Source organism: Megalops cyprinoides, chromosome 12 (assembly GCF_013368585.1).
Source record: "Megalops cyprinoides isolate fMegCyp1 chromosome 12, fMegCyp1.pri, whole genome shotgun sequence".
Classification (NCBI taxonomy): domain Eukaryota; kingdom Metazoa; phylum Chordata; class Actinopteri; order Elopiformes; family Megalopidae; genus Megalops; species Megalops cyprinoides.
Genome location: NC_050594.1, coordinates 13748623 through 13774996, shown reverse-complemented (window position 1 = coordinate 13774996; position 26374 = coordinate 13748623). Strand labels below are relative to the sequence as shown.

The following is a 26374-nucleotide window of genomic DNA, read 5'->3' as shown; positions in this document are numbered from 1 at the left end:
AAAGATCTATGTTTTTTTTTTTCTTTACCATGCACTACTTTGATCAGGAAAACACTTAAAAAGAGCCATGATGGTCATCTGTACAATGATGATCCAGTGTACGGAAATGTACAATGACTAATCACAATGTGCATGTCTTTATTTTACTATATGAAGAAATGTCACAGCAAGGTGCTTAGGGATTGCATTGGCAAATATTCCAGTTTTAAATGAGAGGTGAGGAAAGTAGCCAGAAAAAAAAAAAACCTACGAAATCCGCAGATTTCTCTCCTAATAGCATCTCTTGAACTTGATGAGTTTGTGGAAGGCCTGCTTGAACTCGTCATTGAAGGCGGTGTAGATGACGGGGTTGATCAAGGAGTTCAGGTAGCCCAGCCAGGTGAAGACATCGAAGAGCACGGGGTCGAACCAGCAGTCCTTGCAGATGGCCATCACCAGCGTGCCCACAAAGAAGGGCAGCCAGCAGACGATGAACGCCCCCAGAATGATGCCCAGAGTCTTGGTGGCCTTCTTCTCCCGAGCCGCACAGAGACGCTTCCTCTCCAGCACGCTGTCCGCCAGCTTCACTTTCACATTGTTGACGAAGATGGGCGACCCGCCGCTGCCCCCTCCCGGCTGCAGGCTCCCCTCCTGGGCGGTGGAGGAGTTGATGGAGCACAGCGACGACCCTGCCGAGTTCTGGATCAGCTGGGCGGTGGTGAAGCGCTTCCCGCACGAGGCGGGCGACTTGAAGATCCGCGAGCGGGCGGCCACGTAGATGCGGCCGTAAAGGATGATGAGCAGCACAGTGGGAACGTAGAAGGCGCCGAAGGTGGAGTACAGCGTGTAGGAAATCTGGTCGGTGTTCACCATGCACTCCGTCAGCTCCTCGTGGGCCTTGGCCTGTCTCCAGAAAAGAGGAGGCATGGAGATGGAGATGGAGATGACCCACACCACCCCGATCATGACCCCAGCCCGACGCATGGTCCTCCGCTTGGAGTACTCCAGTGCGTCCGTGATGGCCCAGTAGCGGTCCAGCGCGATCACGCACAGGTGCAGGATGGAGGCGGTGCAGAAGGTGATGTCAGAGGACAGCCAGATGTCACACATGATCTGGCCGAAGGACCAGGTCTTGCTCACCGTGTAGACAATGCTGATAGGCATGACCAAGATGGACACCAGCAGGTCCGTCACCGCCAGCGAGCCGATCAGGAAGTTGGCCGGCGTGTGCAGCTTCCGCGTGAGGAAGATGGTGGTGATCACAAAGGCGTTGGACAGCACCGTCGCCAGGGTAACCACTGCCAGGACTGCAGAGAGTGAGATCTGGAGGCCCAGCAGAGTGGTCTCGTCCCAGGGTGATCGGGCCTCAACTGGGCTCTCAGTGGCATTATCATAGAGAAGGTCCTCCGAACTATTGTCCGGATCCATCCCAGCAGCCCTTGCACCTCCGTTCACAGATAGAAAAGAACCTTACCAGAAGTTCTCTTGATTTAAACCAGGCCTGGGGTTATTTTTTGTCTGAGCGTGCTGGCAGCTGTCCATTGCTTGCTCTTTGTTATCTGTTTGAAATGATGAATCGTGAGACCTAATCCTGGGACAGGCTCCCTTCCTGTAAAATCTCCATGTCAGTGTTGCTCTCAGATCTTGCTCTGGCTCAGGGCTGTTTGCAGCTGATTGGGATTCAGTTCTCGTCCCTCTGGTTCATCACCGTGATGTCCTTATCTCCCTCCCAATCATGCCAAATAGAACAGGGCATTGAGACTTATCTCCAGCCACCTAAAACAGAATTTCTTTTTATTTACACAAAAATAAGTTTCAGAAATAGATACAATGTATTTCTTGTATGCATTAGGTGTCATGCAATTTCCCTTCCTCTTTTTTTTCTTTTCCTTTTTTGTCTTCACCCTCCTACTTATGCCTTGAGAGAGGATGCGCAAGCTGGCCACATCAACAGTCTCTGGTCTGGGAAGGAGAGATATGTTTGTGGAGCTCTCCGGAATATTTACAAGTTATAGATATGAGCCCCAGTCAGTCCCCTGAGGCCAGGGCGATCCTTTGTAATACTTTATAGCAGTGATGCCTGACTCTGGTCCCAGAAGGTGTCAGGCCAGCTGGTTGTTCTATTGGACTGAGACCCTGTGACTGAAAATCTCAGAAGTGATTAGAGTGAAGGCGCTGAGAGGCTGAGTGGACAGTTTAAGAGGTCAGCGGGGAGATGCATCCTCCCATAGGGCAGGGCTGGAGTCAGGTACCCCTTCTTCAGGACGTGTCATATAACACGCTTCACAACAGTTTCCGGTGTTGGTTTGTTTTGGACATTAGCTGCCCAAATATAGATTGATAGACAGGTGGGGTATCACAGGCGTGACGTCCTTTTGACGTTTGCTTGCAGGCAATCTGGGTCAGCGTCTTCCTTCTAATTCAGCCAAATGTTCTGGGAGGAAAAAAAGCAGAGAGAAGCAAAAACACCGGTTACTGAAAAGAAAACACAAAATGACAGACATCTGTCTTCAGACATGTATCTTCCCCTTTGCTAAACCCCAAGGGTTACAACATTTGTGTGTTAACTACATGCACGCGCACACACACACATGCACGCATACATGCACGCACACACACATACACCTTTCACTAACATCCTCTCTAAGATAACACTAGCTAACTTCTCACAGCCTTTTACCTAGCACTCACATCCTACCTACTAACACATGATATTCTTATGTGCAAGGTTGACACTAGAATCTTTTAAGCAGGCCAGTGTGACAGTGAGCCTATGATGGCAGAAACCATAATGAAATGCAAAATAACATGTTTGTTATCTATTTTATCTGTTCTAATCATCATCCCACACCGGAGTCCAGCTTCACTCCCACACAGAAGCAATTCACAGTGCGTCTGTGAGAGGCCCTGGTTACTACAGGCTGCTGGGCACTGGACTGTCCCAGGGGGGATCGAACCGGCAACGAGTCTTGCTCCTTAACCACTATGCTACACTGCCGCCTCTTTTATTCCTCATGCAAGCAGCATGTCCCCCCCCCCCCCCCCCCCCACCGCTGAGCTCCCCGAACGTGCTAAGCGTATGCTTGAACAGCTCCTTAATTATGGTTGCACGAATTGCCACAGGCTTATTCATCAATCATTCCACATAACAAGAATCCGTAAGGCCTGGCATTAGCTGTCGGAACTACCACAACCGCCACTGCTGCTTCTTTTTTACCCCTCCAGCCTCTAAACAACATTTAATTCGCTGGCAGTTTCACTGAAAGCAATTTACAGCAAGATTTCCGCGCGGACACAAACGGGCAGATCACTTTCAACTGCTAGCGGAATTTGTGCTGCCACATCTGTTGGGCACAGCTGTTGGGTGTAAAAGCCTGGACTTGAACCCGTGATCCAACTGGAGGGCGTCAAAGGGATGCTGTGTAAGCCATAAATCTAAACTTTACTCAAAATGTAAATCCTGCTTCTAATTTCACCCCAAATGTTATCCTGACTGCTGCACACACCAGTCTCTCTGAAGCTTTTACCCTGTCTGTTCACATTTCAGCACCGGCGACATTCTCAAATGATGCAGATAGGTTAAACCTTAAACAGCATGGTGGTAAATGTCACTGCATAAATAAAGCTTAGAATATTTGCTGTTTCATTAGGGAAACATTCAAACTCTTTTAGCTTGCTAAAAAATGAAACAGATGAATATGAAATAACACCAAAAAAAAGCAGTCAAACTGGGAAACTCTGTATTAGTCTGACAACATTACAGTTACAAATTTGTCTCTAAACCCGTAAGCCCTTCTTTATTAGAGATATTCAACCGACGTTTCACGTCAATGTGACAGATTAACAGGCATATCCACATTCCTGCCCTTAGATATAAAGTTTATTTTTATGTATCCTCAGCAGAGGATTCTGGCCCAACAAATGAGTTTTATTTTTTGTCGCTGGTCTGCTCAGAGATTTGCGATGCCCCCACAGTGGTGGCTGTGGGGAGTCTCGGCTGTGACAGTTACAGGGGTTGTCGGGTCCTGTGACTCGCCCCAGCTGGTTGTAGCCACTGGAACATGGCCTGAGAGTAAGGGAATATGACAGAACAGCGAAAGCGTTTACCCAGGGCCTTTGAGGTTAAAATAACCTGTCATACACTTGCACAGTGATGCCCGGAGACACCTCCAGCATAAAAGGTTGTTTTTTTTTTCCTTCTCCTCAGTTGCCTGACCTTACAAGCAAAGAGCACCACTGTGGCCTTAAGACAATTAGATAAGTGTAATTGTGAATCAGTGAACATGTTGTAATTTACATGTTGATTATGTTAAGTTCAACAGACTTAAACTTCTAGCCTACAGATACAAGAGGTGTAACTGTTGAGTTACACGTGTTGCTGTATCTGTTACAGCGTGTACATTTTATTATTATTAATACTGTCATTAATAATCTCAGTGATGAGAACTGTGGTTGTAATAGTTCACAAGTACAAATGATGAATTTTAAAGTACAAATACAGGCATGGAAGACAGTATAGTATATTACTGTCTGAGTTATTTTATTATCATTATTTCTGCGGGTCTTGCAGATGGGGGTTGATGTTGCGTGGAGCAGCCGCTGACTCCGGGACCGACGGCTCTATGATTCCAGAATTTTGTTCCATTACAGCCCTTCATGGATCTGACTGTGGGCACACGGCGGCGATGCTCCACGCTGCACAGATGTTAAAAGAAATCCATGTGAGATTTTGCTGCACAGCGTTTTGCCTCGCTAGAATGATTTAAAGCTCCTCTATTACTTCGGCTTAACGGACTGGTAAGTGGTGTGGCATTGTAGTAGCAGCAGCGAAACAGCATGTTTGCAACATGGTGAGAATGGAAGGGAAAATGGCCAGGATATAAGCAATCCTTGATAAAAGCCCAAGTGACTGGACTGTTTATTCTTCTCCAAAACTGTAAAATAGTAGGCCCAGTATTTATTATTCATGCGTCCCTTGCAGTGATGTGTCCCCCTTTTTAAGAGGGGTGATGATGCGAGGAGAGAACTGTCCATGATGCAGTGGAGGAGAAAAAAAAGGTGTTACTTGCACCGCAGTATGAATACCAGCACATACTCCTTTATTGGCTATAAGACTGCAGATCTTTGAATAATGACTATATATTTTTTGGTGTTTTAGTGTGTCCGCTAAAAAAGCACAGTGCAATTTTCCGAATAATTTAAGATGACATGTCTCATGTAGAATTTCACAGAGGGGTGAGTGTGATTTCACAGCCCCTCTCAGAGACAGAGAGGAAGAGACAGAGAGAGACAGATAGGGTATGGGGGCAAGAGAGAGAGGGAGAAAAAGGAGGGGAGACAGCAACAAAGAGAAAATGCATTTTTTCTTTGGTGGTAGAAAATACAGACACTCACACACACACACACACACACACTTACACACACACATTCGTGCTTGTCACTGCCTAAGGGAGACATGGTGCAGGTGCTTGTGAGAAGTATGGTAACCAAGGGGACACAGTGAGGCTCCTATCCAAACAAGCCACCTGCAGACTCAGACTTAGCAGAATGTGCCATCACTTGCATGGGGTTCATCAGATATTAACCATCACTAAATTACCATAGATCTGTGCATTCTTAACGGTCGCCAAGCTTCATTTTGTCTTGTCCAAATTGTCCTTAAATTAATGTTATACCTGGACAGAGGGACTACTGTAACAGTAGTACACTGTACCGTGTTATGTTTATGGTATTCCATCCATTAAATATACAAACATATAATCAGGAGAGAGCACCAGAAATCTGGATGACAACACACGTGTGAGGTCAAGGGTTGTGTGGGAGCCAGATCCCAGTGTAAACTGCTGCAGTGCGGGATTCATGTCAGTCCAGGTCATCACACACACATGCACACGCACACACACAGATGCACACATATACACACACATATAAGGGAAAACACACATTCATGCAGACGTGCATGCACACAAGCACATGTATAACAATATTCATACACACACACACACAAACACACACATACACAAAAACAAACATTCAAGCAAAAGCATGTTTGGCTGTATCTGGTGCTGTTGCTTTCATTAGTGTTTCCTGGCACACTCAGAGCAGTCTGTTTTGGGCACACAATAACAGCTGAAAAAATAGAGCAGAATCAACCGTGTTTTTTATTTGCAACCGTAATATAAAATGTTTTTATTTAATTTTTGTATTTATCCATCAAAGCACAAAATTGTGTTTAGATGTAAGATTTAAATAAGAATTAGGAAAAAAAGAAAGGAGAAAAAGAAAAAAATGTAAATAATCTGTGTTTACAGAGAGCATTTTTACTGTCACATTCCTCTAAACACTTTCATTCACTCAGAGCTGTAACAACCAGAGGGAAACAGTGTGAGCCTGCCAGGTATGTTCTCTCTCGCTAACGTGAACAGATTCAGGACAATTCTCTCAGAAGGAGAGAGAGCTATGGACAGAGATAAGGACAGAAAGGAAACCTTTGCTTTACGGGAGAAATTGACTCAAGGTTGCAGCAACACCTTGTGATAACTCCCACTAGAGGGGAAAGTGGTTTCTTCAATGATTGCAGCAAACTAAAGAAAAGAAATGTCCTGCCAGCTGATTTGGGAGGATGGTTGCTATGAGGGCGGACCAGTAAATCAAATTCATTTCACAGAAAAGCCCCAAAGATGAGATTTTCGAGTAAACGCCTTTAGAAAGGAATGTAGGACCATCTTGGGACGTGACTAGGATGCAATATCAGTGAAAGGCACTCAAAGGCATTACCCATGCTATTACATACCTAACCTTAACTGTGTAACCTTGTACCATTGAATGTTATTCTGGGTTGCATTTACTGCTAAGAGTCAAGTACAGTGCCTTGGTCTAGGGTGAGCAAAGTTATTTTACAACAGTAACTATACCAGGCAATATCTCAGTTACTTCTAAAATCTGAGGTTCATTATTGCACATTGTACATTAAATGCAGAAATGCAAATTATATGGAACGCCATAGCACACAGAGGGTGGAATTAGTCTTGTTAATTTTCTTTTTCATTTTATTTGAATCATTTTCTGTTTTATTGATTAAATCAACTTTAACACCAAACATGCTCATATTTCTTTCCTGCTTCTGACCTGCTGCTCTACCTTGGATTTTTACAGGTAACCCTCAAAAGTTCTTGACCTGTAAAATCAGAGGCAGGAGTTCTTTTGACCTGTAACAGGCAGAGGTGAAAGCTTTACCCCTCAAACCTCCATGGAAGGGGTCCCAAGGGTAAACTTTGGTATACCTCTCAGGCTGTGCGCGTGAGAAACAGGATGCTTTGGCCTTGTAGAGGAGCTCTTCAGAAACCCCCTGCACTCTAGGTGGACCTCCTGGGCCCCACTCGTAGAGTGAAGCTGCTTCGTGAAGGGTATTCTGTGCAGTTAAGCAACCATAAGCATCATCAATGTCAGCTGATTGGCTGCACTTTGAGTCCTCCAATGCCACACACTGATATCTTCCAGTGTTTTAATATGGAGATCTGTTTACCCTCACTAAGGTTGTAGTGAAATGCATTTGGCTGTCTGTGTCTGTAGTTCTCTCCTCCACCCCATGCTTTTAGGCTTTACCTGATGGAGTAGTGGGGGCTACTCTGTTCCCTGTCCCTGCCCCGCTGTCACTCAGGCATGCTGGGTATTGAGGTGTTTCTACTTGGGGGCACACTCTGAATGGTGGAGTCAAAGATCAATTGATACTAAAGGTCAGATTGCATGTTTCATATAAATGAAAAAAACAAAAGTTGTGCTTTCTGAATTCAGAAGTTCTCCTGGCTAACATGTGGTTTTGATCTAGGTTTAGATGGTTAGGAAAAAATGGTCTGGGTTACTGCCCTTTGCTGTTTCAGCTGCAATCAGAATCAGAATCTCAGGAGACTATACTTTGCAAACATTCAAGAACATGATGGCTTGCACTTCTGTGCACACACGTGCCCCTGTAAGATGTAATATAACCTACTATGCTAGAACAGCATTCCTAGGAAATGGTATAATGCTCTGACATTAAAAGTTGGAGCCCCACTTTTTGTTTGTAACTATGTCTTTGGGCATCTGGGCATTTGGGTATCTGGGAGTATCTGGGAAAAGGTCTGACGGTAAGACCCATATGATTGCTACATTTCAAACAGGGGAAACCATACTCTTTCCCCTCATTAGTGGGCAAGAAACTGAATACTCTGCTTCTCCATTTCACTTGACGGCCATATATATTACAAATGGGAAGATAATTACTGCAGGAGATATAATTATCCAGAGAACATGCTAGGCCCTATGATATATGGAACTTTGTCTTGGCTGCACATTCCACATGGGAGGACATAAGAAAGATTAATCATGAATAGGGACTGTGTATGTGTGTGTGTGTGTGTGTGTGTGTGTGTGAGCCTGTGTGCATGCAAGCGTGTGTCCATGTTTGCTTGTTTATGTGTGCCTTTGTGTGTATGTATGTTTGTGTGTGTGTACATGAAAGCAAGAGACATCAGAAAGGAATAAGATAAACCACAGAGCTAGAGACAATGCATAGCCAAAATGGACAGGTATGCTTGTACCTACATACTCAGACCTGACACATCTTGACACATATCTAAAACGTTCAAAAGCTGATCACAAATTCAACAGCATAAGTGACTTACAGCCCCTTTCTGGCAGAGCGGTGAAAATTTGGCATGATTTGCACAGATGGAATTCTATGACTTTCACTGCAGGGCATACAGAGAGTCACAACTCCTCTGTGTCTTGAACTGCATTTTAATTCCTGTTATAATGTAATGCACACTGTTAAAAATGTTAAAGATTAATTAATGTGTCTTTTTTCTGCTCCACTGGTATTTTTCTGTTGGTATATCCCTTCCAGTCTATGTTAACAAATGAGTACGGCTGCCCGAGAGCTACAGTAGTAAATATAAAAGACTCTTGTTGGCAGCGTCTGCGTTGGCTGCCAAGCAACTGTGGTGCCACTTGACCTGCCCGTGCTGCTGCACACAGCCTGTGCAGATGTTTGTGTGACCGCGGGCAGCACCCAAGCGAACTCGGACAGCAGGGCGCTCGCCAGCGGGAGACCCGCCAACGAGCTGGCAGCGTCGCGCACCAGCAAAGGACAGGGGCGCTCGGCCTCGGGTTCTCAGAAACCCTGCGCCACGCCCCTGCACTTTGGAACTGGGGGGCTGTCCGTTAGTGGGTCACCAGAGGTTTACTGAAGAACCTTGTGGAAATTGTCAGGGCTATAAACATGATAACTTGTAATGAAAGCCCATTTCGGTGCTGGGGAGCAATGCCAAGGAAAAAGCCACCTGTTTTAAACTCTGGGCAATCAGCAAACATGGCTCTGACAGTTTTTCCCCATAAAACACTGCTCTCGCAGGCCAGTGGTTCCCACCGGTCTTAAATGAAATCCACCGCTCGGATTTCACTATCCAGCCTCTGATCACATTTTCTGCCGTATTTCTACAACCCCCCCGCTGCGGCATCGCCTCTGGCGCCTCATCGACAGAGACGCGCTAATTAGCACCGCGTGGTGCATGCACAACAAACCCCTCGCGCGCCCCAGAGCCACTCAACCCAAACTGTAACTCATCCACTGTAAGCCACCTGCACAGGACACACCATTAGGAAAAAGAAATACATCTCTTCCACATATGGATATATAAAAACATTCAGCACTATCATTTGTGTAAAGTTGCCTGTACGTTGTATAGAGAACAAAGATTTCACACATACATTGAAGGAATAGTCAGAATATGCTGTCTTTTTTCATACATTGATGTATTACATCCATATGAGGCTTTTTTCTTTGCGGTCACCAGTTCACACCATAGACTATTTGATCAAGTGGCCTTGATCATGCCAGTGCCAGGGCATGCAATTAATCCACTGACCACTGGACAACAGCACTAAGATCAAAATCATGAAGGATGAACATAAATCACATTCACAACTAGGGAGAGCTGCTTCAAGTCTCCCAATCACACATCATACAGCAGCAGCAGTAGCAGCAGCAGCGGCGACAGGCATCCCCTGTAACCCTTAACCCCCGCAGAGTGGTTCGGTGACAAGACCTTAAATTATTTAACAGCACTGTAAATATTGATGAGGCTTTGTTGTTATTTTTGGGGTTTACAAATTGTGTCTTGTTAGTGGTAGAACAACCAAACAGAGCAGCAAGCAGCCAACATAATGATGAGTCCCAGATACAGGAGGCATCAGCAGGGGCAAGCGGGTGCTAGAAGGGTAGGCGGGGGCTGGGTGTCATATTGCTCCTTGTCATGGTTGACAAATATGCAGTCAACACTCACCAAGGCAATTCCTTGACACAAGCACATATTTCTTACTGCAAACGTGTGAGCAGGGAGGCAGATGCCTGACCGCTTCTTTTATTGTGATCACCACTGACCCCAGCATCCTATATTGCAACCTATCGCTGACTGTAACGTACAACACTTCAAGCGTTAACGCACTAAGCAGTAAATCTCCCTCCTCATTTGAAATCCTTCCTCATTTGCGCATAAAGAAATTGACAGAACAATTTGCTTCATAAGTGGGAGATTAATTTTTTCGTACACGTATGAAATGAATGAAATGAGTTATCGTAATGAGAAATGAGTTATGGAAAATAAAATGAAATGAGAAATGAATTATTTTAATAAGGTGCATGATTTCCTGAGGGTCAAACGTCATGTGACACTCAGCTCCAGACTCATCCCCCACACTCATGAGCAATTATCATTCTTAAATTGCAGGTGTAGAGGGTGGGGTGGGGGGCACTCACAATTTAAAAATGTCTTCAGGCAAGTTTCAGTAAATCTAGAGCAGAGGTATGGAGATGCTCCTATAGTTTTTTGATTAGTGGAGCTGTAGGTGATTGTGTCGATCTAATGACATCAGACAGTGGTCTGTGATTTGGTGAACGCTCACAGTAGGTGTCTGTGGCCCTTATCATTAATGGCTCATCACCTGTTGCTTGATTGTTTGATTAATTTTTGTTTCTTTTCTAATTTTTCCTCTTTATAAAAAAAAAAAAAAAAAAAAAAGAAAAGTTGATAACAATGAACAATATCGCCTGCTCATACCAATACATGGGCAGGTTTAAAATCTCTGGCAGCAAACAAGGCAAGCCACATCAGTAATAATTGAGGGGATGCATGTGGCGACTTAGTGGCCCCACCCCCGGGTCATAAAGGGAGTTCCTACAGCTATATGTGGATTTTCTGACCTAAACCACGACACCTGAAGCTCACTGATTTTCCTAAAGTGTTGGATAAAAGAGGCCAACTACTACAACAAGGTGCACAATACCTACAAGAGAAAAGTGGGATAAGAATAGAATAGAATAGAATAGAATAGAATAGAATAGAATAGAATGGTTTCGGCTTGCAACTGTTTTGGATTGTGACCTTTTTTGGATGAAGAACTTGATAGCAGAACTGACCCTGATTTGTGGACTTGGGCTAAGACCTCTGAATTGTGGAAAGTAGATTTTTCTTTCCTTTCTTTTTCCAGTCAACCCCATTTCCCATGTATACATCACCCCTGTAAATAACCCTCGGTTTATTGGATTTTCTGTTCTAGTTTGATCCATTTTATTTCTCAATGCCTCATGGGCCATTCCCACACCCTCAGGCTTGCCACAAAATGTTGCCTGTGATCTGACTGCTCAATCTTGCATCCTTTCCCTTGAATCAATGGTCCAGCCTAAAACATTGCTGAACGTCATAGTTACTGCATGCATGATTTCAGTCTAATAAAACTCTTTACACATGAAACATGAACCACGCCGAAATTTATTTTTGGCCAGCATGTAACATGTTAGACTTTGTGCTTTACAACAGTGATGGCTCAGTATACATCCGTGCCCTTTAGTGCATCTGAGGTAATCAGCGGCTTTGCTCTTCCCAGCACTTGTCATAGGCGCTCTGTCAGAGTTTCAGCATGTTGAGTACCACAGAGCAGACGGAGAGGATCACTGTAAGCCCTCTGCATCCCTGTCATTCCATCAACCAACCAGTGGAGACTCAGTCAGTTTCATGCTCTAGATTTTATAGCACGGGATCTCATTTCCCTGCCTGCAGCCACAGCATCGTTCACTAAATCAGTGGCCATGCCTCCATTACACCTTCCTATGCGTGAAGGCACATTATCTGCTAACCCGCTCTGCATGTCAACTCAATAAATTCTCTCAGCGAGCAGAATTCGGAAAATCTGACGCTCTCAGGGTTAAATGCAATATAAACCTTTTTATATTGACTGTTTTTCTGCGTGGGCCCTCGAGAATCGACTGTAGTGCCTCTAATGGGAACATGGCCAATGATGCAGCAAGAAGAATGGGGGGGAGCGCAGTAAAGACGCCAGGGAGACTGTTGCTCAAGGATATGATGATAAGCAGCCTACAGCCCCCAAAGAGAACTGCTTAACTCTAGCCTATGATTCTAGCCTATGAGCCAAATTTTCACACCAGAGAGTTGGAGTGGACAGAAACAATTCCAGAGAAATACTACTTATTGTATTTTCCCGCTGATAACACCCTTTAGTTCTTTACACTTGGGGTGTCATTCTGCTGTCAGAAACTCACTTTATTAGACCTTGGCCCATCCCCAATCGAAACTCATGGGCATGCTTTTCCAATATTTTGATACATGATGAGCTTTTCTGGCCGTGGGACATGATTTTGATCGTTGGGCTATTGTGCTGTTGTGAATTGGGCTTGCCCGTTCTAAAGTAGGTTTAAAGGAATTCAGTTTTTGGCAGGTATTTTTCTTCACACATTTTCCTCTCTTGCACCCAGTTTGGAGTTGCTAATTATACATTAAGCTTGTCTCACCATAAAAACCATCCAAACAACCGAGACACCCACCCACCCCTGTGCCCAGTGGAATGAAGCCTATTTGTTCTGCTGCTGTGGGCTCCTGGTCATTGCCTCCAGATGATGCTGCCTGTTTTGATGCCAGAAAATGAGGCTTAGCCTGCACTCTGTGCAAGTGCTTTAACTCACCAAGCCACTTGGGAGCCCCATTTAGTTTACAATTATAAAAACACTTAAGTTGTTTCTTACCTTTGCCGAAGTAGGGGTCCATGGAGCAGAATGATTGTTTTGTTTGGCTTTGCTTTAAAAAATAGGCTCATTTGAAATTCTTTTGCTGTTTCATATATATCTCCACATCAATGGAGATCTGACAGAACCTCACTGTGTACGCTGGGACTAGAGCCCCTGGAGGGATCTGGCTGGATCACTGTTCATTTCAGCTGAAATCCAATGAAATGATAGAAACACTGTGAAAATATCCATGGCTTTATGGGTCCAGCGCAGCCAGTTAAAACATGCTTCAGGGGCTCGCACTGAGATTGTAAAAATGGCTGACATTGCAGGGGGGAGTCTAAAATCAAGTATCCATGCATTGCTAATCCACTGGAGAGAGGAAGGACACTGCAGTGTCAGAAGCAATTTTGAGAAAGGAGAGGGAGAGGGGAGAGGTCTCTGCTCAGAGACGGTGTTACCCACCAAGGCACCCGCTAAACTGTAAGCTCAGTAGCCAAGTACAAATCATCAATAAGCTTTGCTGCATGCACTGTGTATTTTGCATGCAGAGCTTCAGCAGATGTTTGCTAATGCACTGTTTGTGCAAGCAGATGACTACAGTGCACTCTGTGAGCTCTGTATACTCGACACATTACAACACAAAGAGAACACCTCCAGGCACAGGAACAAAAGACATAAAATAGTAAAGGCATAGGCATATTGTATTACTTTGCCGATAGAGCATTCATACAACATACACTTTGGAGGTAATAAATATCTCATATGGCTGTTACATGTTCATATGAATTATAGATAGTTGAACAGAGGGATAAGATGTTGGCCTGTATTCTTCTGGAGAAAATTAGGAACAAAGTAGGGTATATTAGGGGCCATTTACTGCGGGTGAACCACAAAGAGCTAAAAACGGGCATATGGGATATGAAGAGCCTGACGTTGGGCGTAATATTAGAGCGAGCTCCATCGCGATGAACAGAAAGAGAAACTAGCTACATCAATCCAGCACGCAATCTGAGGAATGACAAAAACTCCTGGCTTGCAAATTTGTTGTGTGGAGCAGCCACATCAACAAAGGGCTGCAGGTATGAACTGTTGGGAGGGGGACAGGTGTCATATCTCAGGAACGAGTTAAGAAAAACTGAAGGGCTCCCAAGTGGCTCAGTTAGCAAGGCGCACATCTCAAGTTCAATCCCAGCCATGGCGTCAGCCGAAAGTGTCCGAAAGCCCACAGCGATCAGGAGCCCGCAGTGATGGACCAAACTGGCTTTGTTCTACCGGGGCAGGGGTGGGTATGTGAACAGGGTCTCCCCGTCTCACTGCCTAGCCTCATGCACTCTGCAACTAATTACCCTCCCATCAGCATCCCCTTAACTGTGGTGCTCTGTGGGAGCTACAATAGCGGAAAAATAGCTGTTGGCTGTTGCATTTGTTTTGCTGCAGTGCTCTTGAATGAGCGCAGAAGCTGTCATGGTGAGTTGAGTGTAATGTCCAGTTGGCAATTCCAGCAAAAGTTTTGGGGAGACAAGCATTCCAAAAAAATGACTGTTCTAGAATGTATAACCAGACAATACGTTAGAATACACAGCAATCCAAACTGTGGTGAAATGAGTCTGTTAATTGAACAAATGACAATAGAGTGCTCTTCCTGCAACCAGTCAGTTGTGTGTTCAATCCCCAACAGAGTCACTCAGTAGCAAAGTGGTTCAAAAGCACTCCTGCACCCATCTTGTGCACTTTGATATTTTCTGCTTTTAAGACCATTATGCTCAGCATATGGCCTTCACCCCACTTCCTACATTTGTGGAGTCAGTGCAGGTTGTAGACGGGGTACGACTACAAAGCAAATTACCCATGGAAATCTTCCTAACCTAACAACTCGCACTCCTGCTTTCTGAGAGTTGGGAAACTCAATCTACAGTCACTGCAATATTGGATGACTAATTATTCAGAAGGAATAACAGAAATGCTAAAAAAGTATTGACAAAATGAGAGACAGGAGACGTATCATGTCACAGAATCACTTGTATTTTAAATTAGAGACAGAGGGAAAAGGAATATAATCCAAGTCAATACTATTCAGTGCTGTTTCATTTTTATGTTTTGCTCACTTTTTCAGTGGGTAAGGCATAGAAAAGCTGTAGGATTGAAAACTAGGGCAAGTCCTGACTAAACTGGGACACCTGGGCCCCCTCTGATCAATAAGGAGCAGGCATGTTGTGATTTGAGCTGTATCTGCGTGTGCTGGTGCAGTAGGCCTCTGGGGGCAGGGGGTGAGAGTCTGGTACTGACTAGGAGGTGGAGAGCCAAGAGGGATGAAGTGAGGCCAGCTGCTGTCTCAGAAAGTAGGTATACAAGCTAATCAACATGAAGATTAAAGACAGCAACATCCAGGAACATGCAGATAAATCATGTAATATGTGTCCCTCTAAACACGCACATATACACCCACACACGCACACACAGATACATGGAAATACACACACTCACTCATATGATGACTCGTACACACATAAACATAACCACACTCACATACACTCGCTGAAACACATGCACACACATACAAACACTAACTCCTTCACACACACATATGCATACACTCATTCATACTCACACACATAGACATGCTCACATAAATGTGGACAAACACACATACAAGTTCGGCTACAATTTCTCATGAAAAAAAGCTGCCTGTGAGCTCTCACTCTGAAGGACGAGAAGAGGTGGATCAGGGGATGTGCAGGGGTTACAGAGTCTGTGGAAAGATAATTGCAGGTTTATGCTTTCTTTCTTTGTCTCTTTTTATTTCTCTCTCCCTCCCTCTCTCGTTCTCCCCCCTTTTAAATTCCACTATGATTTTTTTTTTCTTCTGCTGAGATGGAGATTTCTTGTCATTGTGAACGCTGGCCCAAATCAGTAACATCAAATAAAGATCTTGCTTTAAGAGGTTTGAAAAGTTCCATTTACATGCACAACTGGTATAGAGTGTACAGTGAAATATTCTCTGCTGTCTTTTAGCAGACCTTCTAGCTTTTATCTCACTGTGCACTGACTTCCTACCACAGACATGGGGTCACAGTCTACCAGAGTGCGTCAGCGGTGTTTGAAGCTGATTGACAGGTGTCACTGTTCTGCTTCCTGCCTCTCTGCCTGAGTGGGCTCTGTTTACTCCTTGCCGGACAGCTAAGGGGCTAAGGTGATCTGCTTCAACAGCAACTGCATATGTCACTACTGATCCTGACATATTAGCACTGCCGTATCATTGAGGTGACTCCGGACACTAAGCACAGAGTTATGAGTATTGATCAACCTAATGTGCAGCCCATCCTGAGCAGTGGTGTTTTAGCTCTTCTTTACATCACCTTTTTTGCCTAGCAGGAACCCTTACCATCATTCCATTGCACTGTTCTCAGTTTTTTCTCCTGTTGCATGCAACATATTGAAATATAGACCTGAATTTTTAAATGGGGTGAGGTAACTTGCTCAAGGGTACAACAGCAGGGTCCTGACCTAGATTTGAATCAATAATCCTGAGGACCAGAGTGCAGGTTGTTTAACCACCACTGCATACTTCTGCTCTCTTAACTCTCTCCCAGAATATCTGAGACCTTTCATCTGTGTAATAGTGCTGCTGAAATATTTATGGCAACCCTGTGACAATGAACTTTCTTGGCTGAGAGCTATCACAAAATAGCCTACAGTAGTAGGCAGTGTGCAGCTGAGCTGTGGTGGGAGTGCAAGGGAGATTAACAGTCTGCGGTGTTTGGAGTGTAATGTGTGTGCAACAATGGGATATATGTGAACAGAGGGAGGTTTTGATGCACTTATATGTCATATACCATGCACATGTCATGATGTTTGTCATCACCCTAAGAGCTGATCAGGGGATGTTTCACTGAAATGGCAAAAGAGATACTGAAATTTATATAAACAAATAAAAATACAATTGTTTTTGTGATGGAAATGTGATTCACGAATAGCATAATTTAACACCTGCCAACACTCCCCCCCCCCAACTTGACAAGCTTTGAGTGCAGACTGTGCCAATATCACAAAATCAGTGTGTCCTCTTATCACAGGAGTGCTTTATTAGTGGAATATGGAGATGAGAGCCAGCCACCTACACACTGCAAGGGACAGAGAATAACTGGGAGTTCTGTTCTGCCTCCCATGTAATGGAATGATCTTATGATAACTGTCAGGACAGCGGAGTCCCTGGCCAGCTTTCACACCAGACTGAAGACCCAACTCTTCAGACTGCACCTTGGCGTCCTTGCCTAGTTCTGACAATTACACCTTTTCTATCACATCAGCCTTTTAAAGTATATTACAGAATGTTATTATCGCACTTTGACACTGCTTGTTGACATTTATGATGAGAAAAAAAAAAGATTGATAGGTTTTCATACATAGCACTTAGATCATGGCCTTATTGCATGCACTTCTGTATGTTTAGCTTCGTTACGTTGCTCTGGGTGAGAGCATGTGCCCAATGACTAAACGTAAATGTAACGTAAGTGGGATGCCTCATCTCAAGGCAGACCCTGTGAACAGAGCTGTGAGGGGAGCCCCACCATGTTTCTAACACTGTGTGCTTTTAAAAGGAGAACGCAAACTCTTTCAAAGGAAGAGACGCTTAGAGAGGCCCCTGTCTCCCTCACTGTCCTTCCTTTGGTCTGATTGATGTTTTCATCAGTTTAAGGCATTAGGAATCCCACCAAGTGATTCAGCCAGGGGCACAGGCATGGGGGCAGAGGCAAAGCAGGGGCAGGTGACTTTCTCAGTAAATCCCTCCCAGGAGATCATGCACATTAAAAGGATACAGACATCGAAAAGAACTGGTGACGTGTGAGGGGGGAGAGAGCGAATTGTGTGCATAGAGGTGGCCTCACTGATGAAGGCGTATTACATGTGACTATACTAGATGTTGTCTGTTAGTATGAGGTGCATGGGACTCTCTAAAACATGGGGTGGATTATGTCAGACAGAGGATTTGGACTGCATAGTGTCAAAGCCAGACACTCAGATTTGCAACACAAAACAACACATGGCACTAAAATGTTGGCAACTGCTGTAATCCATCAATTTCTCCTTTGGGAAATGACAGGTGGAATTCGGCACCTGGAAGCAGCAGGTGCTCACTAACGCAAGGTTACAGAGCACTTTGAAGAAGAAAAATCAATATGAATAAAACTATGAAACTGTTATTACTGCGTGTAAATACAGGCTGTCCGATCACATTTACTCAGTTATTTCTGCACTGGAAGGCAGTTTGTAAAACAGATTTCCTATATCATTTCAGTGAGTCAGGGTTTCAGAAGGGCACTTTACCGATAAAACATGTTGTCATTATATGTTGTTATTAAGGGACTGAAGGTGCTGGAAATCGGTTTTTTTGCTTTTATTGGTATTTTTGTCAGTAGCCGCAGTTGTATTCCGCTATCTTCCATACTGACTGCGTAAAAACTCACAAAATTTGGAAGGTGGGTAGGATCTCTGCCAAATGTATAAGTGTGATGTTTATCAGACACATGGTGACGATACGGCAGTTAACTGAAGTTGCCATTTTCAATGATTCATTAAAATTTGTATCATTTTTTCACTAAATCACTAGTCTGTCAAAGAAGTCTAAAACTTTGCACACATACTCCTTTTGCCATAACATACATTCTTGTCCTTCACATTAGCTGGTTCCACCACATAATGTGTTAATTTTCTCAGGTCTGAAAAACCATATCAACTGCAGCATCTCATAAACCACCAATCTGACTTGTACAAATCTTGGTACATCTCATCTATTTAACCTCATACATCTGTTTGTTACATCCTCATGTTAAGTTGAAAAAACATGTCTGGCCATAGCCAAAATGACTGCAGTGGTATATACATGATTTGCAAATGAGAAAATATCTTTCACCATCAATGTCATTTGCCAGGCATTATCAACATTCCAGATGTTAATGTAATCCAGTGTAAATATGATCATCACTAGCATTAGTATTTTTCAGGAAACATCTCCTCATGAACTGCTGCACAGAGGTGCTTCAACATTGGCATGTGTAATCTCTTGACAGCCCCTTATTAAATGTGTTAATCAGAGGTTTCAAAGGTAAAGTAACTTGGCTGCTAGAGTCAAATTGTAAGGGTAGTTATAAGGCCATAAATCTGGCAGTTTGAATTCTAGTTGATTAATTCAATTCATTAATCAAAAAATCTCCACAGAAAATGTCCACTAATTTCCAACTCATTAACTGAATTTCTGAAATTCACTCCCTGCATTGACTGAACTGAAATGGAACTGACACCAAATCTGGTTGGTAATTCCTCACTACTCTTCCTCTTTGGATGTACAGCTTGTGTAGCCTGTTTAGTGGTGCAGTTAATAAGATACACAACTCTGAAGTCACAACGTTGCTTTAAATCTTGCTGAGAGACATGCTGAATTATCTTCACAAGTGGGATAAAGGCATTAAAATATATATATTTTTTTTTTGCTTGCGCTTGGCCCCTGTAATTGCTGCTCGCAGCTATATTTATTAATATTGTTATTGTTGCTATTTATCTCTCTCATGTGCAATCATAGGCATGCTGCTGTAAATGGTATTCATAAAGAGTGGTTTATTACTCATATATCATAATTTAGGACAAATGCAGTGATATTTATGGAAATCTATCAATCATATTCATAGGATCCCAAATAAATTTGTCTCTAAACAATGCCGCTTGGAGTGATCAGGATGAGGGGGTTGAACTGCACAGTGCCCCACACCTCCCTTTGGACGTTTCTTCACAGTGATTTCTCTGTCTTACACTTTATCATTTCTCTTTGTCACATCTTTGCAACAATCTTTGTCAAACACAAACTGCTGTCTTTGACTTCTCTCTCCACGTCTATCCAACAGAAAGAAAATGCTTTGTGCTTGTGTTGTTATCATAAACAACTCCTTTTAATTGGGACAGACTGTGGCCAAATTCATGTCACTCAGAGTGACCTCCCCTTACTTTTACAGCTGAATGGTTATTCTGAGTTTCAGAAACAACATGGAAAATCAACAGCTTATGCAAGTTTTGTACCATTAAACAATACACACACATGCAGCCTTATGGACCACAGTGTCACAATAAACAACTGCTCTAGGCCACCCAAGCTTCCTGGTTGTGTTGTAGGCCTGGAGGCACAGTCCATGTAGAAAGAGTTCTTGACCTTGGAAACACCACCAGAGGTCGAACCTCTGCTCCTCCAAGAGATGTTTCCCCTGGCGACGATCACGTGCAATTCCTCAGCTCAGCAGCTGACCCCGAACACCGTGGGGAACCATAATAGCTGCAGGGCCTGCCGACTGCCCTCATACTTGAGCTTACCCCCGCTTAACAGAACCCTTCACTTTAATCCCCTCATTTAAATTTGAGCGTTTGAAATCGATCACATGATACCTAACAGGTCCACAGAACCTGCGTCCTTCAAACACAAGGAAGACATCACTCTGCTGTGCAGCACCACCCCTAAGAGCTGAATCTTTATGCACGGTGGAAAAAAAAAAAAAACAAAAAGATTTCTTGTTCTAACTACCTATATTACTTTGTGGTTAGATAGCTTTGCTTGAGCTTAATGAGCAAACACCAATAATAGATGGATCCATCTTGGTAGATTTATTCCATCTACATTTCTGACTCCCCTGCCAAATGGAATGTGATGGGCTATAAAAAAGATTTAATTGACAGCAGCATATATTTAATAAGCCTTGTTGACTGGATGAGGGACTCTGAATCACAACTATGGAGGTTTCCATATGGTATTATGAATCCAGAACCAATTTGCAGTTTCTGTGCTTATAATAATATAACCTTTCATACGTGGGCTTCATGCATTGCTTTTGTGACAATGTGTGAGAAGCAATCTCCCTATAAAGTGCTGAAGACACTGTGTTGTCTGAGGTTCCATCTCTTGCAGGAGCCAAGGTCCAAGGTCCCTTTCATTATTGCAAATCTCACAGACCACTTTACAAATTGAGCAGATGTTTTTTTTGTATATAATAGTTCATATCTTTTTTTAACTGATAACATCACCCTCCTTTTTTCCTCAACCTAAGCAGGACTGTGCACAGTCTCTCTAGGGCGCAGGGGCTCAAATGTAATAGAGGGCATGGTTTAGCAGGGACCCTAGCCCCTCTGCCCTACCACTGTGCACATGATGCAACATATAAATAGGTATTCTGGAGGTAAAATGGCTGCCGTACATCACCAGTGTGGGTGCTTAAGGGAGGTTGAGGGTAGCTGAGGTTTCCTTGCTCTCTCTCTATAAAGAGTTCTGAGACCTTGTTAGGGAACACACTATAAGGAATCATTAACATCGTCATGAGGGTGACATATTGGCTGATGGTCTGTGTGTTACTGGTCTACACATAGCACCACGGAAGGGTCTCTTCAGCCTTCAGCAGCTCCCTGCAGACAAGGAGCAAATAGATGATTCCCAAAAGCACTCATCTGGATCAGTTTCAGCCTTGCGCATAATAGCGAGAGAATTAGGACTGGGTTAACTAAACCTTTATCAGTGTTTGTGGGCACCACAAGCTGGAGAAACGGTGCACCAAGAATAAAGTACTGTCATGCAATGCTCCAGGAGTTATTCCTACCCCGTCCTCGCTTACCAACAGTGCATGCCTTAGGATGCCAGAGGCAGCACTGGATCACTGTAATGAGGCACAGTCATCCTCCACCAACAGTGTAATGTGGAATCCACAGGGGATTCAAACCTGTACACCCCAGCCACTGTGGCTTGCAGCCACCTTCATCAATAGGTGGAGTGATGATGCCATACTCTAAACAACAAATTCAAAAAAATATTGTTGGCTGAACTGAATGGACGGCCCGTGCCGGAAAACATGATAAATGGTGATGATGGTGATGATGATAATATGACTCTGTTGCACAGCAAATCACCATGTTGTATCATATTAGATAAATATATTTCTCAGTCGTATTCTGAAAACATTAATGCAGCTGCACGGTTTTGGTTTGTTTCATTTAAATTAATTATTCAAAACAGCCGCTTGACGATAAGACCAGATGAAACTGTTATAGTGAACGCATCCGTGATGAATCGCAGCGCTTATTGCGAATTTTTCATGTCTTATCTGCATCATACCGAGAACGTCACACGTGTGGTGGCAGTGCACGTGCATTTAAGCCGCGCGCAACCCTGCGCTCTTCCACGCACAGCGGCTCCACAACATTAACAGCACCAGCGGCTCCCCGCCACACGTTCATGTCAATGATTTCGAGTTTAATTGCAGATCTTGTTGGACATATTTATAAGCCACTTTTGCAATGCATTACGTTTTCAGTTATTATACACTATTACAACCCCATAACGTATTTCTAATAAGTTTTATCCTTTTAATACTCTTCTTCAGTTGCGCAAAAAGACACGTATCGTCTATTTTGCACACTATGCTGGTGCGTCTGAGTGCATGCAATTACTTGTCTTACTGGAGAGCATCGCGTTTCAATACATGCTTAGACAAACTAAATGAAAACATTTTATCAACATTATTCGAACTTCCATGTGACCCGAACCGTTGATGTGTACTGTGCTTCCCTATTCAGCTCAAAATTATACAATCCAAATGGAGACAATAACAATAACTCTGAAAATGGAACAGGCTTGGTTTTCATGTTGAGTGATTGGCTCATTTTCTTGTTGAAAGATCAACAAGCTGCAATGAACGCTTTTAAGATCATGTCAATATTAATAATATAATCAAGTCACAGGCAAAGAATTTTAAAGAACACATTACAACATTAAAGAAAAAATGAAGACTTACCTTTGCTCGACGCAAAGTGCACTACTATTCTTGTAGCGACTGAGAAACGTCTTTCCATACAAAATCCATGATCAGGCTTCTAAGTGTTCGCAAGATACACACTGCTCTGTAGAATGGAATTCACAGCAAGTATCTCCAGCTACAGAGCATGCAAACAGGAAAGTCTTAACACTCAAAAGCAGTGCAAGTTGGAAGATGCAGGAAAAAAAAAAATTAGTTTAGAACAATCACCCGAGTGACTTAAATTGACTGAGCACTTTCATTTATAAAGACAGATGTCTCTGGAATGCTGCAGTCCCGTTTTCCAGTGGAAAAAGCGTTCCCTCGATGAAGACTCGAAATAGAAATGGAACGTGAACTGGGGGCTGCACTGTCCCGCACAGCCGCTATATACCTACTTGCACAGGAGAGGCGTGCGGACTTGTTACTGTCACAGCTGTAGGTAATACGGCTTCCCACTGATTCCCAGCGCCGTTCCAGTGGTTACAATCTGTATCTGGAGCTTTGGTGAATTGCTAAACTCAAAACAAAGTTTTTATGCTCCTCCTCAACTGATCAGCTCTTGTTTAGTGCATGAAATATTGAGCTCGCTTGGCACGCGCAAACACACAGTTTTCCTTCTTCAACTGACTGACAACTCGCGGCAACCGTCAAAGAAAGGCTGTCAAGACCGAGGCGTGGCGCATCCTTTTTCTCCTTTGCGGGAAAATACAGTTTGATGATCACGTCCATTAAACTATTTCGTATTTACTTGTATCTTGTATCTTACTGGAGAAAAACCCCATCGGTAACAACTGTGTACGGCTTTCGCGAGATGCGAAGATTCTTGACTTTTTAAAGTATTGAATTCGCTGTGCATCTCGTCATCTCTCGTCGCCCCTTGCTGAGAAAGCGCACGTTCTCCTTCTAATATGATACCTTTAGGTGATACAACATTGAATTCCAAAGTATTTCTTTCTTTTTTAGTTAAAGAGGGAAAATACCACAGATGAAACGAACCGATGCAACACAACGCATACCACGTTTATACTAAAATAGACGTATTATGAACTTTGTCTGTGTTTGTTGATGTGATTCATGATGTTGGGAACACACCTCTAATGTTCCGTATTTTTCCACAGTGGCCAAGACTTGTTAATATAACCCGTTTTTACCAGGGTGAGGAGAGATTCCAGCGGCAGAGAAACGGGCTTTGCCGGCTGTGAGTGAGACAGATTGCTTTCTCTTGAAATGAGCTGCAGCTGACTGGAGTTTTACGGTCGGCAATAGTAGGGAATTATGCCTGAACAGTTAAAATAAACACTGATTTAGTAAACATATGTCCTCCTCTCTCTTTGGATTCCCGTGCATAGTGAATTACAAATTATCTCTTGCTGTGATAATTTAGTATTATTCCAGTATACAGTGTTAAATATAAACACTCCCACCGCTGTTAATGTCCGGTTCAGGAGCGCTGCACCGTAAATACGTCTGTCAGATAATGTTTGTGTCATGTCATGGCACAAATAATACAAATTTGTTTTGCCTCATCGGTGGATCGGTCTTACAGGTGTATCCCGCTGAGGGGACAGATTACAGCAGGGGAAATGTTTGCTTGCCCCAAGTTAAATAGCCTAGCTGTCCGTCCAAATGAGCTAGCAGTTAATTGGAGCCGAATGGCTCGGAATAGAAATGGTCGAAGGGTAAAATTGAACAGATTCAGATCACATCCACATCCTCTGCAAATTGACCATTTTCCAGTGTTCCATTTGCAGAGGCATTGCCGCACCATCTAGACCTGCCAACTAACACTGATCAAAACCTATAAAGCAGTTTAGCATGACCAAACAATGAAATTGAAATAACGGTGTAATTTTTTTCCATTTTAAACCCTAGCATTCTTCATTTTAAGCCCAGAAGAATGCCAAGTAACAAAGCTTAATAGCAACGAAAGGCTGTTTTTCACTCTGAATACAAAAGAAAACCTTCTGACGGGATCACACCAGCCCATACTATTCCATAGAATTTTAATCTGTTGCAATCTGTGGTAAATCAGAAGTTATGTCATAATTACTTCTTCAATCTTCAACCAATGAAACAATAACTAATGAATATGAAATATTAGGACACTGAATGATCTTAAGTGTCTGAAATATGTATGTGAAAAACATGAAGGGCCATGATCAAGAAAGATTGGACAATGAAAACCAATAAGGTCTGTTGATCTGAAATGATTGTTTCATGTGGCATGCAAAAAAGAAATGTGAATAGGGTTGGGATCAAATGTAAAAGCTGTACATTGATTGTGAAACTACTGTCTGGAAGAGTTAGTACTCAGTAAATTCTACTTAAAATAATCATTTAAAAAATCTGACAGAGCAGAATGCACACAAGTCTGAGGCACAGCATAAAAAAAGCTAAATATAAATCCAATATGTAGCAACATGTATTTCTTAAAACCAAACATGTTAAATAAATGAAAATAACAGAATACAGAATGCAGGGTGTAAAATCTTTAATGCTTACCCAGACAAGCTCTGCATTCTTTGGCATCTTGTTATATCGCTTCTGCTTAATGCCAGTTAGCCTGAGGGTGTAATTAATCCTGGAAAGTGTTGCTGTCCAAGCTGTTTTATTCAAGAGATTGGTCTTAGATCTGATCTCTTCTGCATAGGTGAACACCTTGATAGTAATGTCAGGTCAAGCTACTGTTAAATATAGAGTATCACTTCATTTATTATAACACAAATCTAAGGCATTTTTTCATTATTCATATTTAATATTTTCAGACTAAGGCTAAGGTGTCATGTAAGGGTTGAGGTTTGGCTCAACCCAGTTATAAACCATTATTTATTATTCTCTGCTGAAATAATGAAACATCTCTCTGTCAGATAATAATGATTTGCAACCCCAGCCCTGTCACCTGTAGCTGATCTCTCATGGAGCAACATTACATGGCAAATCATCATAACAGAAAAACTAATCTCTAGGACTTATTTGGAAGTCGCTCTGGGTAAGAGCATCTGCTAAATGATGTAATGTAATGTAAAGTAATGTCAGTCGGGCCAATGTACACTGAGCACCAAAAATACGTAGGAAATGTATGTATGATTCTCGGTATGTTACAACATGGTGCTCTCCACAATGGGACTATCATCAAGTACTCATAAAACACAACACAGAGAGGTGCATTAAAGAAAGAAGATTCTTCAGTGCCTCTTTCTACCACATGCAGAATCAAATAGAATAACAACAAAACAGAAACCCAATGTCCCCACTCCAGTCAGACTGGTGTTTTCCAGAAGTTTACTGCCATTTAATAATGAATGTAGGGTTTTCAGATTGCCTTGAATACAATGCTTTAGAAATGTTTTATTTTTCTTTGCGTGGAGAAACGATTGTGGATGGTCCAAGAAGTGAGTATCAGTCATCATTATCTTTTTGTTGTGGGTTTAATGTACAGGCCAACAAGCTACCCTATTTATTTGGAAAACAAGTACTCTGAAAGTACTTGTACTGTGAAGTTATTGATTCAGCA

General features: G+C 43.0%; 1 protein-coding gene across 1 annotated transcript; it reads right to left on the bottom strand.

Annotated features, from left to right (window-relative positions):
- Positions 1-263: 263 nt before the first annotated feature.
- htr1d (5-hydroxytryptamine (serotonin) receptor 1D, G protein-coupled) lies at positions 264-23010 on the bottom strand. The gene is made up of 2 exons (XM_036542390.1): positions 22858-23010; positions 264-2413 (listed from the first exon to the last, which is right to left on the bottom strand). The coding sequence occupies exon 2, from the start codon at positions 1405-1407 to the stop codon at positions 271-273; it is 1137 nt and encodes a 378-aa protein (XP_036398283.1). The 5' UTR covers positions 1408-2413; positions 22858-23010; the 3' UTR covers positions 264-270.
- Between the last annotated feature and the right edge of the window lie 3364 nt (positions 23011-26374).

Excerpts from the sequence above, each read along its gene's own strand:
- htr1d (XM_036542390.1), bottom strand. The coding sequence starts at position 1,407 with ATGGATCCGGACAATAGTTCGGAGGACCTTCTCTATGATAATGCCACT.